Source organism: Nerophis lumbriciformis, linkage group LG11 (genome assembly GCF_033978685.3).
Source record: "Nerophis lumbriciformis linkage group LG11, RoL_Nlum_v2.1, whole genome shotgun sequence".
NCBI classification, from domain to species: Eukaryota; Metazoa; Chordata; class Actinopteri; order Syngnathiformes; family Syngnathidae; genus Nerophis; species Nerophis lumbriciformis.
In genome coordinates this window covers 52738441-52756266 of record NC_084558.2, presented here as the reverse complement: position 1 = coordinate 52756266, position 17826 = coordinate 52738441, and the positions used below count along the sequence as shown (strand labels likewise).

Sequence of the window (17826 nt, the reverse complement as noted above, 5' to 3'; positions counted from 1 at the left end):
TTATACAGTAAAATGTTGGCACCTGAAAAAAAAACAAAAAAAAAACTGGCAGCTCAGTTGCCAGAATTTTACTGTAAAATGTACTTCTTCTTTTTTTTTTTTTACTGTAAATTTAAAAAAATGCAATTTTACAGTAACATTTTGGTACCTGAAAAACAAACAAAAAAAACTGGCTGCTCAGTTGCCAGAAATTTACTGTAAAATTTTTATTTTTAACTGTAAATTTAAAAAAACTGCAATGTAACAGTCAAATTTTGTCACCTGAAAACAAAAACAAAAATGGCAGCTCAATACTGTAAAATTTAAAAAAAAATTCTATTTTTCCGTAAATAAAAAAACCCTGCAATTTTACAGTAAAATTTTGGCACCTGGAAAAAAAAACCAAAAAACTGGCAGCTCAGTTGCCAGAATTTTACTGTAAAATGTACTTCTTTTTTTTATACTGTAAATTTAAAAAAATGTACATTTTCAGTAAAATGTTGGCACCTGAAAAACAAAAAACTAAAAACTGGCAGCTCAGTTGCCAGAATTTTTACTGTAAAATGTAATTATTTTTTTTACTGTAAATTAAAAAAAAATGCAATTTTACAGTAAAATTTTGGCACCTGAAAAAAACAAACAAAAAAAAACTGGCAGCTCAATTGCCAGAATTTTACTGTAAAATGTACATTTGTTTTTTTTACTGTAAATTTTAAAAAACTGCAATTTTACAGTAAAGTTTTGACTCCTGAAAAACAAAAGCAGCAGAGTCGGTGGTCCAGCACAGCAGGGGGTATTAACTGACCTCACCTGGCCTGACCTCATCTGACTGGACTTGACCTGGTCTAAGCAGACAGGATTTGACGTGGCCTCACACTAACTCAGAGGTGTCAACAGTCCTTTTCACTGAGGGCCACATGGCAGTTATGTTTGGCCCCAGAGGGCCGCTTCTAACACTGGATAGAATTATTACGTAATTTTTTAATGCATTTTATTAGTACATTTAAAAAAAAAACTAAAATGTAAAAAAAAATGGTAAGTTGCAATAATTTCACCTCAAAATGTAGTGTATATTACTGTAAATGGAAAAACAGTACTGCTGTTTTTATGGTTAAAAAAAGGCAGCTCAGTTGCCAGAATTTTACTGTAAAATGTACTTTTGTTTTTTTTTTACTGTAAATTAAAAAAACTGCAATTATACAGTAAAATGTTGGCACCTGAAAAAAAACACAAAAAAAAAACTGGCAGCTCAGTTGCCAGAATTTTACTGTAAAATTTACTTCTTTTTTTTTTTACTGTAAATTTAAAAAAATGCTATTTTACAGTAACATTTTGGCACCTGAAAAACAAACAAAAAAAACTGGCTGCTCAGTTGCCAGAAATTCACTGTAAAATTTTTATTTTTAACTGTAAATTTAAAAAAACTGCAATGTCACAGTAAAATTTTGTCACCTGAAAACAAAAACAAAAATGGCAGCTCAATACTGTAAAATTTACATTTTTTTCTATTTTTCCGTAAATAAAAAAAACCTGCAATTTTACAGTAAAATTTTGGCACCTGGAAAAAAAACAAAAAAAAACTGGCAGCTCAGTTGCCAGAATTTTACTGTAAAATTTACTTCTTTTTTTTTATACTGTAAATTAAAAAAAAATTACATTTTCAGTAAAATTTTGGCACCTGAAAAACAAAAAACAAAAAACTGGCAGCTCAGTTGCCAGAATTTTACTGTAAAATTTAATTATTTTTTTTACTGTAAATTTAAAAAAAAATGCAATTTTACAGTAAAATTTTGGCACCTGAAAAAAAAACAAAAAAAAAACTGGCAGCTCAATTGCCAGAATTTTACTGTAAAATGTACATTTGTTTTTTTTACTGTAAATTTTAAAAAACTGCAATTTTACAGTAAAGTTTTGACACCTGAAAAACAAAAGCAGCAGAGTCGGTGGTCCAGCACAGCAGGGGGTATTAACTGACCTCACCTGGCCTGACCTCATCTGACTGGACTTGACCTGGTCTAAGCAGACAGGATTTGACGTGGCCTCACACTAACTCAGAGGTGTCAAAAGTCCTTTTCACTGAGGGCCACATGGCAGTTATGTTTGGCCCCAGAGGGCCGCTTCTAACACTGGATACTATTATTACGTAATTTTTTAATGCATTTTATTAGTACATTTTTAAAAAAAACTAAAATGTAAAAAAAATATGGTAAGTTGCAATAATTTTTACCTCAAAATGTAGTGTATATTACTGTAAATGGAAGAACAGTACTGCTGTTTTTAATGGTTAAAAAAAAGGCAGCTCAGTTGCCAGAATTTTACTGTAAAATTTACTTTTGTTTTTTTTTACTGTAAATTAAAAAAACTGCAATTATACAGTAACATTTTGGCACCTGAAAAAAAACAAAAAACAAACTGGCAGCTCAGTTGCCAGAATTTTACTGTAAAATTTACTTCTTCTGTTTTTTTACTGTAAATTAAAAAAAACTGCAATTTGACAGTAAAATTTTGTCACCTGAAAAAAACCCCAAAAATGGCAGCTCAATACTGTAAAATTTACATTTCCTTTAATTTTTTCATAAATAAAAAAAATCTGCAATTTTACAGTAAAATTTTGGCCCCTGGAAAAAAAACAAAAAAACTGGCAGCTCAGTTGCCAGAATTTTACTGTAAAATTTACTTCTTTTTTTTATACTGTAAATTTAAAAAATGTACATTTTCAGTAAAATTTTGGCACCTGAAAAACAAACAAAAAAACTGGCAATTCAGTTGCCAGAAATTTACTGGAAAATTTTTATTTTTAACTGTAAAATTTTGTCACCTGAAAAAAAAACCAAAAATGGCAGCTCAATACTGTAAAATTTACATTTTTTTTAATTTTTCCATAAATAAAAAAAATCTGCAATTTTACAGTAAAATTTTGGCCCCTGGAAAAAAAACAAAAAAACTGGCAGCTCAGTTGCCAGAATTTTACTGTAAAATTTACTTCTTTTTTTTATACTGTAAATTAAAAAAAATGTACATTTTCAGTAAAATCTTGGCACCTGAAAAACAAAAAACTAAAAACTGGCAGCTCAGTTGCCAGAATTTTTACTGTAAAATGTAATTTTTTTTTTACTGTAAATTAAAAAAAACTGCAATTTTACAGTAAGATTTTGGCACCTGAAAAAAAAAAAAAAAAAACTGGCAGCTCAATTGCCAGAATTTTACTGTAAAATGTACATTTGTTTTTTTTTACTGTAAATTTTAAAAAACCCGCAATTTTACAGTAAAGTTTTGTCACCTGAAAAACAAAAGCAGCAGAGTCGGTGGTCCAGCACAGCAGGGGGTATTAACTGACCTCACCTGGCCTGACCTCATCTGACTGGACTTGACCTGGTCTAAGCAGACAGGATTTGACGTGGCCTCACACTAACTCAGAGGTGTCAAAAGTCCTTTTCACTGAGGGCCACATGGCAGTTATGTTTGGCCCCAGAGGGCCGCTTCTAACACTGGATACTATTATTACGTAATTTTTTAATGCATTTTATTAGTACATTTAAAAAAAAAACTAAAATGTAAAAAAAAATGGTAAGTTGCAATAATTTCACCTCAAAATGTAGTGTATATTACTGTAAATGGAAAAACAGTACTGCTGTTTTTATGGTTAAAAAAAGGCAGCTCAGTTGCCAGAATTTTACTGTAAAATGTACTTTTGTTTTTTTTTTACTGTAAATTAAAAAAACTGCAATTATACAGTAAAATGTTGGCACCTGAAAAAAAAACAAAAAAAAAACTGGCAGCTCAGTTGCCAGAATTTTACTGTAAAATTTACTTCTTCTTTTTTTTTTTTACTGTAAATTTAAAAAAATGCAATTTTACAGTAACATTTTGGCACCTGAAAAACAAACAAAAAAAACTGGCTGCTCAGTTGCCAGAAATTTACTGTAAATTTTTTATTTTTAACTGTAAATTTAAAAAAACTGCAATGTAACAGTAAAATTTTGTCACCTGAAAACAAAAACAAAAATGGCAGCTCAATACTGTAAAATTTACATTTTTTTTCTATTTTTCCGTAAATAAAAAAACCTGCAATTTTACAGTAAAATTTTGGCACCTGGAAAAAAAACCCAAAAAACTGGCAGCTCAGTTGCCAGAATTTTACTGTAAAATTTACTTCTTTTTTTTTATACTGTAAATTTTTTTTTAAATTACATTTTCAGTAAAATTTTGGCACCTGAAAAACAAAAAACAAAAAACTGGCAGCTCAGTTGCCAGAATTTTACTGTAAAATTTAATTATTATTTTTTTACTGTAAATTAAAAAAAAATGCAATTTTACAGTAAAATTTTGGCACCTGAAAAAAAAACAAAAAAAAACTGGCAGCTCAATTGCCAGAATTTTACTGTAAAATGTACATTTGTTTTTTTTACTGTAAATTTTAAAAAACTGCAATTTTACAGTAAAGTTTTGACACCTGAAAAACAAAAGCAGCAGAGTCGGTGGTCCAGCACAGCAGGGGGTATTAACTGACCTCACCTGGCCTGACCTCATCTGACTGGACTTGACCTGGTCTAAGCAGACAGGATTTGACGTGGCCTCACACTAACTCAGAGGTGTCAAAAGTCCTTTTCACTGAGGGCCACATGGCAGTTATGTTTGGCCCCAGAGGGCCGATTCTAACACTGGATACTATTATTACGTAATTTTTTTATGCATTTTATTAGTACATTTAAAAAAAAAACTAAAATGTAAAAAAAATATGGTAAGTTGCAATAATTTTTACCTCAAAATGTAGTGTATGGAAGAATAGTACTGCTGTTTTTATGGTTAAAAAAAAGGCAGCTCAGTTGCCAGAATTTTACTGTAAAATTTACTTTTGTTTTTTTTACTGTAGATTAAAAAAACTGCAATTTTACAGTAAAATTTTGGCACCAGAAAAAAAAACAAAAAAAAACTGGCAGCTCAGTTGCCAGAATTTTACTGTAAAATTTAAAAACATTTTTTTTGCTGTAAATTTAAAAAAAACTCTGCGATTTTACAGTAAAATTTTGGCACCTGAAAAACAAAAACAAAACTGACAGCTCAGTTGCCAGAATGTTACTGTAAAATTTACATTTTTTATTTCATTTCACTGTAAATTTAAAAAAAAATGCAATTTTACAGTTATATTTTGGCACCTGAAAAAAACAAAAAAAAACTGTCGGCTCTGTTGCCAGAATTTTACTGTAACATTTACATTTTTTTATTTTATTTTACTGTAAATTAAAAAAAATGCAATTTTACAGAAAAATTCAGGCACCTGAAAAAAAATCTGGCAGCTCAGTTGCCAGAATTTTACTGTAAAATGTACTTTTGTTTTTTTTACTGTAGATTAAAAAAACTGCAATTTTACAGTAAAATTTTGGCACCAGAAAAAAAACCAAAAAAAAACTGGCAGCTCAGTTGCCAGAATTTTACTGTAAAATTTAAAAACATTTTTTTTGCTGTAAATTAAAAAAAAAACTCTGCGATTTTACAGTAAAATTTTGGCACCTGAAAAACAAAAACAAAACTGACAGCTCAGTTGCCAGAATGTTACTGTAAAATTTACATTTTTTATTTCATTTCACTGTAAATTAAAAAAAAAATGCAATTTTACAGTTATATTTTGGCACCTGAAAAAAACAAAAAACAAACTGGCAGCTCAGTTGCCAGAATTTTACTGTAAAATTTAAAAACATTTTTTTTGCTGTAAATAAAAAAAAACTCTGCGATTTTACAGTAAAATTTTGGCACCTGAAAAACAAAAACAAAACTGACAGCTCAGTTGCCAGAATGTTACTGTAACATTTACATTTTTTATTTTATTTTACTGTAAATTTAAAAAATGCAATTTTACAGAAAAATTCAGGCACCTGAAAAAAAAATCTGGCAGCTCAGTTGCCAGAATTTTACTGTAAAATTTAAAAACAATTTTTTTTTACTGGAAATAAAAAAACTGCAATTTTACAGTAACATTTTGGCACCTGCGCTGCCAGTTTTTTAGTTTTTGTTTTTTACTGCAAATCAACAAGTGTAGATTTTTCGATGTTAAACTGTAAATGCCAAAACATCACCACAGTTTATTACAGTAAAAAAAAGTACTGTTTTTTTTTTTTTTTTTTTTAGAGAAAAATGCTGTAAAAACCACAGTAAATGTATAGTTATTTAAATTAAGATGAGAAAACTATAATTTACGGGGGATATTGATTTTTGAAGTAAGAAGGAATATAAAATACAAATGTATTTCAGTATTAGGAGTTAAATGGTGGAACAAGCTCAGTGATGTAGTTCTTTGTTAAAGTTTAAGAAAACCTTGAAAGGTGAAATCATTGAAAATGATCCAATATAATAACAATTACTTTCATCCCATTGATTTTTTTAACGTTGATGTTCCAGGTAATCTTATTTTCAGTGAAGGTATAGGATAGTGAAGGTATAAGATAGTGAAGGTATAGGATAGTGACTGTATAGGATAGTGAAGGTATAGGATAGTGAATGTATAGGATAGTGAAGGTATAGGATAGTCAAAGTATAGGATAGTGAAGGTATAGGATAGTGAAGGTATAGGATAGTGAAGGTATAGGATAGTGAAGGCATAGGATAGTGAATGTATAGGATAGTGACTGTATAGGATAGTGAAGGTATAGGATAGTGAAGGTATAGGATAGTGAATGTATAGGATAGTGAAGGTATAGGATAGTCAAAGTATAGGATAGTGAAGGTATAGGATAGTGAAGGTATAGATAGGATAGGCAAATATAAGCTTTGGCTTCAGCCTATTCCTTTTTCGGCCAATCTTTTTATTCTATTTTTGTGTGTAAACGTGTATGATTGTTAAAAATGTATAATCTGTACTCTTAAACTGATCACACAAAATGGTTAATGCTTGATTTTTTGACCGAAATAAACTTATTTCATTCGTTTCATTCATTCATTCATTCAAATTTCACCATGAAATCTATTGCTATTTTTACATTGCACATTGCTTTGAAATCATTATTATTAATATTTATTTCTATTTAAGAAAATGGTTTGATGATATATTTTTGCATAATTAGACAACATTCAAGTTAACATGATTTGCAATTACATGGAGTACATATACATTTTAAGAAAAAATACATTTAGTCAGAAAAGTTACAGTACTTTGATACATATTATTTGCAGGCTTTCCAGGGCCAAATAAAATGAAGTGGCGGGCCACATCTGGCCCCCCCCCGGGCCTTGAGTTTGACACCTGTGCACTAAAGACTTTAGTGTTCACCCTGAGGCCAGACTTTTTTTTAAAAACCTACAAAAGGGCCACCTAGAAAGAGTTGAATATGCACGGCCATGTTAAATATTGATTTAAAGCGCCGCTCCAAAGTGCGTTTCATTCAGGAAAGTGTCAGGCTCCAATCAAGTGTCACATGTTCACCTAGGTTGTCAATCAGGCCTTCTACTGAGACAAGAGAATAGAAACTCACGGTGGTGTGACAGGATCGGTAGCGCTTCCTCTCCCCGAGGCAGTACTTCCCTCCTCCAGAAGGCCTGAGGAACACAGGACACTTGAATGAGGCGACGTCACTCGCAGCCACAACCTGACGTTGTGTTTGTGGTGGCTGCAGTGGAATAAACACCTGGTGTGTGTTTGTGGACGTTGTGTGCTTGTGGTGGCTGCAGTGGAATAAACACCTGGTGTGTGTTTGTGGACGTTGTGTGTTTGTGGTGGCTGCAGTGGAATAAACACCTCATGTGACCAAACACAATCCTTTGGTATCAATTAGTCGCTCTCTACACGTGCACAAAGCATGCTCGTCACATGAAGGGTTTTTGAAGTGATAACTCGGTGACATGAAAATAACACAAGTAATGTAAAAAAAAATTAGTGTATATTACTGTAAATGGAAGAACAGTACTGCAGTTTTTACGATAAAAAAAAAGGCAGCTCAGTTGCCAGTATTTTACTGTAAAATGTACTTTTTTTTTTACTGTAAATTAAAAAAACTGCAATTCTACAGTACAATTTTGGCACCTAAAAACAAAAACAAAAAAACTCGCAGCTCAGTTGCCAGAATTTTACTGTAAAATTTACATAATTTTTATTTACTGTAAATAAAAAAAACTGCAATTTTACAGTAAAATTTTGGCACCTGAAAAACAAAAGAAAACAAACTCGCAGCTCATTTGCCAGAATTTTACTGTAAAATGTAATTTTTTTTTTTACTGTAAATAAAAAAAACTGCAATTTTACAGTACAATTTTGGCACCTGAAAAACAAAAACAAAAAAACTTGCAGCTCAGTTGCCAGAATTTTACTGTAAAATGAAAATACTTTTTTTTTTACTGTAAATTAAAAAAAACTGCAATTTTACAGTAACATTTTGGCACCTGAAAAACAAAAAAACAAACTGACAGCTCAGTTGCCAGAATTTTACTGTAAAATGTAATTATTATTTTTTTTACTGTAAATAAAAAAAAACTCTGCAATTTTACAGTACAATTTTGGCACCTGAAAAACAAAAACAAAAAAACTCGCAGCTCAGTTGCCAGAATTTTACTGTAAAATTTACATAATTTTTTTTACTGTAAATAAAAAAAATGCAATTTTACAGTACAATTTTGGCACCTGAAAAACAAAAACAAAAAAACTCGCAGCTCAGTTACCAGAATTTTACTGTAAAATGAAAATACTTTTTTTTTAACTGTAAATTTAAAAAACTGCAATTTTACAGTAACATTTTGGCACCTGAAAAACAAAAAAACAAACTGACAGCTCAGTTGCCAGAATTTTACTGTAAAATGTAATTTATTTATTTTTTACTGTAAATAAAAAAAACTGCAATTTTACAGTACCATTTTGGCACCTGAAAAACAAAAAAACAAACTGGCAGCTCAGTTGCCAGAATTTTACTGTAAAATGTACATAATGTTTATTTACTGTAAATAAAAAAACTGCAATTTTACAGTAAAAAGTTGGCACCTGAAAAACAAAAGAAAACAAACTCACAGCTCATTTGCCAGAATTTTACTGTAAAATGTAATTTTTTTTTTTTACTGTAAATAAAAAAAAACTGCAATTTTACAGTAAAATGTTGGCACCTGAAAACAAAAACAAAAAACTGGCAGCTCAGTTACCAGAATTTTACTGTAAAATGTACTTCTTTTTTTTTACTGTAAATTTAAAAAACTGCAATTTTATAGTAACATTTTGGCACCTGAAAAACAAAAAAACAAACTGGCAGCTCAGTTGCCAGAATTTTACTGTAAAATTTAATTATTATTTTTTTACTGTAAATAAAAAAACTGCAATTTTACAGTACCATTTTGGCACCTGAAAAACAAAAACAAAAAAACTTGCAGCTCAGTTGCCAGAATTTTACTGTAAAATGTACATAGTTTATTTACTGTAAATAAAAAAAACTGCAATTTTACAGTAAAAATTTGGCACCTGAAAAACAAAAGAAAACAAACTCGCAGCTCATTTGCCAGAATTTTACTGTAAAATGTAATTTTTTTTTTTTACTGTAAATAAAAAAAACCTGCAATTTTACAGTAAAATGTTGGCACCTGAAAACAAAAACAAAAAACTGGCAGCTCAGTTACCAGAATTTTACTGTAAAATGTACTTCTTTTTTTTACTGTAAATTAAAAAAACTGCAATTTTATAGTAACATTTTGGCACCTGAAAAACAAAAAAACAAACTGGCAGCTCAGTTGCCAGAATTTTACTGTAAAATTTAATTATTATTTTTTTTTACTGTAAATAAAAAAACTGCAATTTTACAGTACCATTTTGGCACCTGAAAAACAAAAACAAAAAAACTCGCAGCTCAGTTGCCAGAATTTTACTGTAAAATGTACATAATGTTTATTTACTGTAAATAAAAAAAACTGCAATTTTACAGTAAAAATTTGGCACCTGAAAAACAAAAGAAAACAAACTCGCAGCTCATTTGCCAGAATTTTACTATAAAATGTAATTTTTTTTTTTTACTGTAAATAAAAAAAAACTGCAATTTTACAGTAAAATGTTGGCACCTGAAAACAAAAACAAAAAACTGGCAGCTCAGTTACCAGAATTTTACTGTAAAATGTACTTCTTTTTTTTTACTGTAAATTTAAAAAACTGCAATTTTACAGTAACATTTTGGCACCTGAAAAACAAAAAAACAAACTGACAGCTCAGTTGCCAGAATTTTACTGTAAAATGTAATTTATTTATTTTTTACTGTAAATAAAAAAAACTCTGCAATTTTACAGTAACATTTTGGCACCTGAAAAACAAAAAAACAAACTGGCAGCTCAGTTGCCAGAATTTTACTGTCAAATGTAATTATTTTTTTTTTTACTGTAAATAAAAAAAAACTCTGCAATTTTACAGTACAATTTTGGCACCTGAAAAACAAAAACAAAAAAACTCGCAGCTCAGTTGCCAGAATTTTACTGTAAAATGAAAATACTTTTTTTTACTGTAAATTAAAAAAACTGCAATTTTACAGTAAAATTTTTGCACCTGAAAAACAAAAGAAAACAAACTCGCAGCTTATTTGCCAACATTTTACTGTAAAATTAAAACAATTTGTTTACTGTAAATAAAAAAAACCTGCAATTTTACAGTAAAATGTTGGCACCTGAAAACAAAAACAAAAAACTGGCAGCTCAGTTACCAGAATTTTACTGTAAAATGTACTTCTTTTTTTTACTGTAAATTAAAAAAAACTGCAATTTTATAGTAACATTTTGGCACCTGAAAAACAAAAAAACAAACTGGCAGCTCAGTTGCCAGAATTTTACTGTAAAATTTAATTATTATTTTTTTTACTGTAAATAAAAAAACTGCAATTTTACAGTACCATTTTGGCACCTGAAAAACAAAAACAAAAAAACTCGCAGCTCAGTTGCCAGAATTTTACTGTAAAATGTACATAATGTTTATTTACTGTAAATTAAAAAAACTGCAATTTTACAGTAAAAATTTGGCACCTGAAAAACAAAAGAAAACAAACTCGCAGCTCATTTGCCAGAATTTTACTGTAAAATGTAATTTATTTTTTTTACTGTAAATAAAAAAAACTGCAATTTTACAGTAAAATGTTGGCACCTGAAAACAAAAACAAAAAACTGGCAGCTCAGTTACCAGAATTTTACTGTAAAATGTACTTCTTTTTTTTACTGTAAATTAAAAAAAACTGCAATTTTACAGTACAATTTTGGCACCTAAAAACAAAAACAAAAAAACTCGCAGCTCAGTTGCCAGAATTTTACTGTAAAATGTAATTATTTTTTTTACTGTAAATAAAAAAACTGCAATTTTACAGTACCATTTTGGCACCTGAAAAACAAAAACAAAAAAACTCGCAGCTCAGTTGCCAGAATTTTACTGTAAAATGTACATGTTTATTTACTGTAAATAAAAAAAACTGCAATTTTACAGTAAAAATTTGACACCTGAAAAACAAAAGAAAACAAACTCGCAGCTCATTTGCCAGAATTTTACTGTAAAATGTAATTATTTTTTTTACTGTAAATTAAAAAAAACTGCAATTTTACAGTAAAATGTTGGCACCTGAAAACAAAAACAAAAAAACTGGCAGCTCAGTTACCAGAATTTTACTGTAAAATGTACTTCTTTTTTTTACTGTAAATTAAAAAAAACTGCAATTTTATAGTAACATTTTGGCACCTGAAAAACAAAAAAACAAACTGGCAGCTCAGTTGCCAGAATTTTACTGTAAAATTTAATTATTATTTTTTTTACTGTAAATAAAAAAACTGCAATTTTACAGTACCATTTTGGCACCTGAAAAACAAAAACAAAAAAACTCGCAGCTCAGTTGCCAGAATTTTACTGTAAAATGTACATAATGTTTATTTACTGTAAATAAAAAAAACTGCAATTTTACAGTAAAAATTTGGCACCTGAAAAACAAAAGAAAACAAACTCGCAGCTCATTTGCCAGAATTTTACTGTAAAATGTAATTTTTTTTTTTACTGTAAATAAAAAAAAACTGCAATTTTACAGTAAAATGTTGGCACCTGAAAACAAAAACAAAAAACTGGCAGCTCAGTTACCAGAATTTTACTGTAAAATGTACTTCTTTTTTTTACTGTAAATTTAAAAAACTGCAATTTTATAGTAACATTTTGGCACCTGAAAAACAAAAAAACAAACTGGCAGCTCAGTTGCCAGAATTTTACTGTAAAATTTTTATTTTTTATTTTTTTACTGTAAATAAAAAAACTGCAATTTTACAGTACCATTTTGGCACCTGAAAAACAAAAACAAAAAAACTCGCAGCTCAGTTGCCAGAATTTTACTGTAAAATGTACATAATGTTTATTTACTGTAAATAAAAAAAACTGCAATTTTACAGTAAAAATTTGGCACCTGAAAAACAAAAGAAAACAAACTCGCAGCCCATTTGCCAGAATTTTACTGTAAAATGTAATTTTGTTTTTTTACTGTAAATAAAAAAAAACTGCAATTTTACAGTAAAATGTTGGCACCTGAAAACAAAAACAAAAAACTGGCAGCTCAGTTACCAGAATTTTACTGTAAAATTTACATTAATTTTTTTTACTGTAAATAAAAAAACCTGCAATTTTACAGTAACATTTTGGCACATGGAAAAAACAAACAAACTGGCAGCTCAGTTGCCAGAATTTTACTGTAAAATTTAATTATTATTTTCTTACTGTAAATCAAAAAACTGCAATTTTACAGTACCATTTTGGCACCTGAAAAACAAAAACAAAAAAACTTGCAGCTCAGTTGCCAGAATTTTACTGTAAAATGTACATAATGTTTTTTTACTGTAAATAAAAAAAACTGCAATTTTACAGTAAAATGTTGGCACCTGAAAACAAAAACAAAAAACTGGCAGCTCAGTTACCAGAATTTTACTGTAAAATTTACATTAATTTTTTTTACTGTAAATAAAAAAACCTGCAATTTTACAGTAACATTTTGGCACATGGAAAAAACAAACAAACTGGCAGCTCAGTCACCAGAATTTTACTGTAAAATGTACATCTTTTTTTCCCCTGTAAATTAAAAAAAAATGCAATTTTACAGTAAATTTTTGCCACCTGAAAAAAAAAAAAAAAAAACTGGCAGCACAGTTGCCAGAATTTTACTGTAAAATTTAATTATTTTTTTTACTGTAAATAAAAAAACTGCAATTTTACAGTACCATTTTGGCACCTGAAAAACAAAAACAAAAAAACTCGCAGCTCAGTTGCCAGAATTTTACTGTAAAATGTACATAATGTTTATTTACTGTAAATTTAAAAAACTGCAATTTTACAGTAAAAATTTGGCACCTGAAAAACAAAAGAAAACAAACTCGCAGCTCATTTGCCAGAATTTTACTGTAAAATGTAATTTTTTTTACTGGAAATAAAAAAAAACTGCAATTTTACAGTAAAATTTTGGCACCTGAAAAACAAAAGAAAACAAACTCACAGCTCGTTTGCCAGAATTTTACTGTAAAATGTAATTGTTTTTTTTTACTGTAAATAAAAAAAACTGCAATTTTACAGTAAAATGTTGGCACCTGAAAACAAAAACAAAAAACTGGCAGCTCAGTTACCAGAATTTTACTGTAAAATTTACATTAATTTTTTTTACTGTAAATAAAAAAACCTGCAATTTTACAGTAACATTTTGGCACATGGAAAAAACAAACAAACTGGCAGCTCAGTTGCCAGAATTTTACTGTAAAATTTAATTATTATTTTTTTTACTGTAAATCAAAAAACTGCAATTTTACAGTACCATTTTGGCACCTGAAAAACAAAAACAAAAAAACTTGCAGCTCAGTTGCCAGAATTTTACTGTAAAATGTACATAATGTTTTTACTGTAAATAAAAAAAACTGCAATTTTACAGTAAAATGTTGGCACCTGAAAACAAAAACAAAAAACTGGCAGCTCAGTTACCAGAATTTTACTGTAAAATTTACATTAATTTTTTTTACTGTAAATAAAAAAACCTGCAATTTTACAGTAACATTTTGGCACATGGAAAAAACAAACAAACTGGCAGCTCAGTCGCCAGAATTTTACTGTAAAATGTACTTCTTTTTTTTCCCTGTAAATTAAAAAAAAAATGCAATTTTACAGTAAATTTTTGCCACCTCAAAAAAACAAAAAAAAAACTGGCAGCACAGTTGCCAGAATTTTACTGTAAAATTTAATTTTTTTTACTGTAAATTAAAAAAATGCAATTGTACAGTAACATTTTGGCACCTGAGCTGCCAGTTTGTATAAAACCAAACTAGTATTTTCTTTTTGATATCAAAATAAAAGACAAAGCAGTTTGGCTAATGACGATGAAGTCTAATAAACAAACGTCGTTCTTCTCCAACGACTCCTACCAGTACAACAGTTTGGCCAATAAAAACAAAGAGGAGTGACACCTCTCACTTCGAATACACAATTCTCACAGCCTGCGTTCAATTGGAGGAGATGACAAAACATTTGAGCTAGTACTGATGTTATTTGAACACTGATACAGTTAAAGAAAGTAGGAGTGAACATCCCAGCAAAGACTTTCTAAACAAGTTGTGGCAACATCAAATACTTTTCTGCATACTTTTAGTGTGGGGACAATATTGTCCACACCTGTCTCCATCTAAACACAGCGGTGTCTCTTAAACGCACGGCGGGAAGCGAGGGGGAAATGAGGTTAAACCAAGCGCTTGGATGAGTTTGGTGTGGAAGAAGCAACACTGGTCATGTCAAAAATGTAGTTTTAGCAGCAAAATGTGTCACATCTTGCATACGTCACATTGGACTGACTTGCACAACGTGTTTTGTTGCAAACGTCGCCACCATCAGGGCTGGCGTGCATATGACGGTGGTTTTACTCACTCCGGACATTGACGATGTTATCAAAAACGTCAACTTTTCAGTACATCTTCATGGCGTGAACAAAAGCAAATATATTGCAAACGGATGTTCCACAAATGCAAACAGTGTCATTTTGTACGTCGTGTTTCATGACGTACATTGCCACCTACTGGCTGGGCATGCATATTACAGTGTTTTCATTCTTTTATAGGGGGGGAGTACTTTTAAAAGTGACACACAGTCAATTTGAAAAAAAAAAACACTAATTTTGATAGATGTCACCAGCAGGGGTGAAAATGAGACATTCTCTATTAGATGCAATGTTTTTCCGTATTGGGACCATGACTTTGGTCCCAACTTGTTCACACCTCCTCATATGGAAGCTACTTTTCCTTGTTGATGTCTCAAGAAGGCTGAGAATACAAGAACACAAATACACACACACACACACACACACACACACACACACAATCTTGTATTTGTTACCTTCTTGAGACCTGAAAAAAATGCTTACCTCTTTAGGACCACCCTTTCTAGATATATAAAGATTTGTATTTACATTAAATACAATATATACAAACTATGCAAATATAAAAAAGATAAGCTTTTAGTTGTTTTTTTTTATTTTTTGTTTGTAATTGGTTTTTAATCTTCATTATTTACTTCAAGTTATTACACTATGTCTCTATATACCATACTTGCCCACCTTGAGACCTCCAATTTCGGGAGGTGGGGGGGTGGGTGCGGGGGGCGTGGTTGGGGGGCGTGGTTGGGGGCGTGGTTAAGAGGGGAGGAGTATATTTACAGCTAGAATTCCCCAAGTCAAGTATTTCATATATATATATGTATATATATATATATATATATATATATATATATATATCCCCGCGACCCCGAAGGGAATAAGCGGTAGTAAATGGATGGATGGATGGATGGATATATATATATATATATATATATATATACATATATATATAAGAAATAATTGACTTTCAGTGAATTCTAGCTATATATATATATATATATATATATATATATATATATATATATATATATATATATATATATATATATATAAATAAGAAATAATTGACTTTCAGTGAATTCTAGCTATATATATATATATATATATATATATATATAGCTAGAATTCACTGAAAGTCAATTATTTCTTATATATATGTATGTATATATATATATATATATATATATATATATATATATATATATATATATCTATATATGTATATATATATATATATATATATATATCCATCCATCCATCCATCCATTTACTACCGCTTATTCCCTTCGGGGTTTATTATTGACTTTCAGTGAATTCTAGCTATATATATATATATATAGCTAGAATTCACTGAAAGTCAATTATTTCTTATATATATATATATATATATATATATATATATATATATATATATATATATATATATATAAATATATATATATATATATATATATATATATATATATATATATATATATATATATATATATATATATATATATATATATATATATCCATCCATCCATCCATCCATTTACTACCGCTTATTCCCTTCGGGGTCGCGGGGATATATATATATATATATATATATATATATATATATATATATATATATATATAAAAGATATACTTGAATTTCAGTGTTCATTTATTTACACATATACATATACACACACATAACACTCATCTACTCATTGTTGAGTTAAGGGTTGAATTGTCCATCCTTGTTCTATTTGTCACTATTTTTCTAACCATGCTGAACGCCCTCTCTGATGACGCATTGCTGTGTGGCACGCACAAAAGTGCTTCCATCAAATGCACTAGATGGCAGTATTGTCCTGTTTAAGAGTGTCACAACATTGCTGTTTTACGGCAGACGGACTGCTTTACTGTAGACGTTCTTTATATCGCGGGGAAAGCGGACTCAGGTCCGCAGGGAGCTGGAGGGGGCGTGGCCACCAGCTCCGCCTGAATTTCGGGAGATTTTCGGGAGAAAATTTGTCCCGGGAGGTTTTCGGGAGAGGCGCTGAATTTCGGGAGTCTCCCGGAAAATCCGGGAGGGTTGGCAAGTATGCTATATACATGTTTATTTTTATTTTTTTTAATTAATTTTGGCCAAAGGTGGCGCATTTCAATGTCTTACACACACTTGTTATTACATATGTTGACCAGAGGGGGAGCACTTCAATTTTTTTTTACACACACTTGTTATTTCATATGTTGACCAGAGGGGGAGCACTTTTAAAATCGACACACAGCCCCTCCTTTTTGGCACCACCCTCATTTTGATAGACTCCACCACCAGGGGTGCAAATGAGCCATTCTCTATTAGATGGGACCATGATTTGGGTCCCAAGCGGTCCTCATATGGGAGGTACTTTTCCTTGTTGGTGTCCCAAGAAGGTGAGGAATACAAGAACACACACACACACACACACACACACACACACACACACACACACTGGGAGGTGTTCCGCTGGCCGTGGCTTACTTTGCCTACTTACGCTGGGCTGTCACAGTGCCTGGCGGAGGAGGAGACGCCGCCGCCGCACGTCCTGCTGCACTCCCCCCAGGAGGACCAGGGGCCCCAGCCGCCGTCCACGCTCTGGGGCCAGGTGCCGAACGACACACACTCGCCCTGGAAGCACCACTGGGGGCGGGAGAGGGCGAGCATTAGTGCAACAAGTCACTTTGACACTTTTCCAGCAGCCACGTAAATGAGCGCGGGTGAAATGTAGACTATACACCACCTGACTGATGACTTTTTCCTTCTTCTTTCTTTCCCCTCTTTTTTAAACACACTAAAGCCTGATGACACCATTACTCACCCCATTATTTCATTTGTCATTAGCCATGTTTCCATTCTGTCCTCTCTCCTTTTAATGTTCACATGACTCAGCTCTTTTTTTTTTAAATTCCTCACCAGGGGAATTATTTCCTTTCTTTGCTTTTCTTTAAAAGTCACATGAAGCTGTCGGTCAAAGCT

General features: G+C 30.7%; 1 protein-coding gene across 1 annotated transcript in view; it reads right to left on the bottom strand.

Moving 5' to 3' along the window:
- The window catches only part of adamts6 (ADAM metallopeptidase with thrombospondin type 1 motif, 6), a 217357-nt gene that overhangs the window by 68671 nt on the left and 130860 nt on the right, over positions 1 to 17826 (bottom strand). The window contains exons 13-14 of the mRNA XM_061966341.1: positions 17345 to 17490; positions 7446 to 7509 (exon numbers count right to left, since the gene is read on the bottom strand). Of these exons, the coding sequence (XP_061822325.1) occupies positions 7446 to 7509; positions 17345 to 17490 (210 nt within the window). The remainder of the gene's footprint in view (positions 1 to 7445; positions 7510 to 17344; positions 17491 to 17826) is intronic.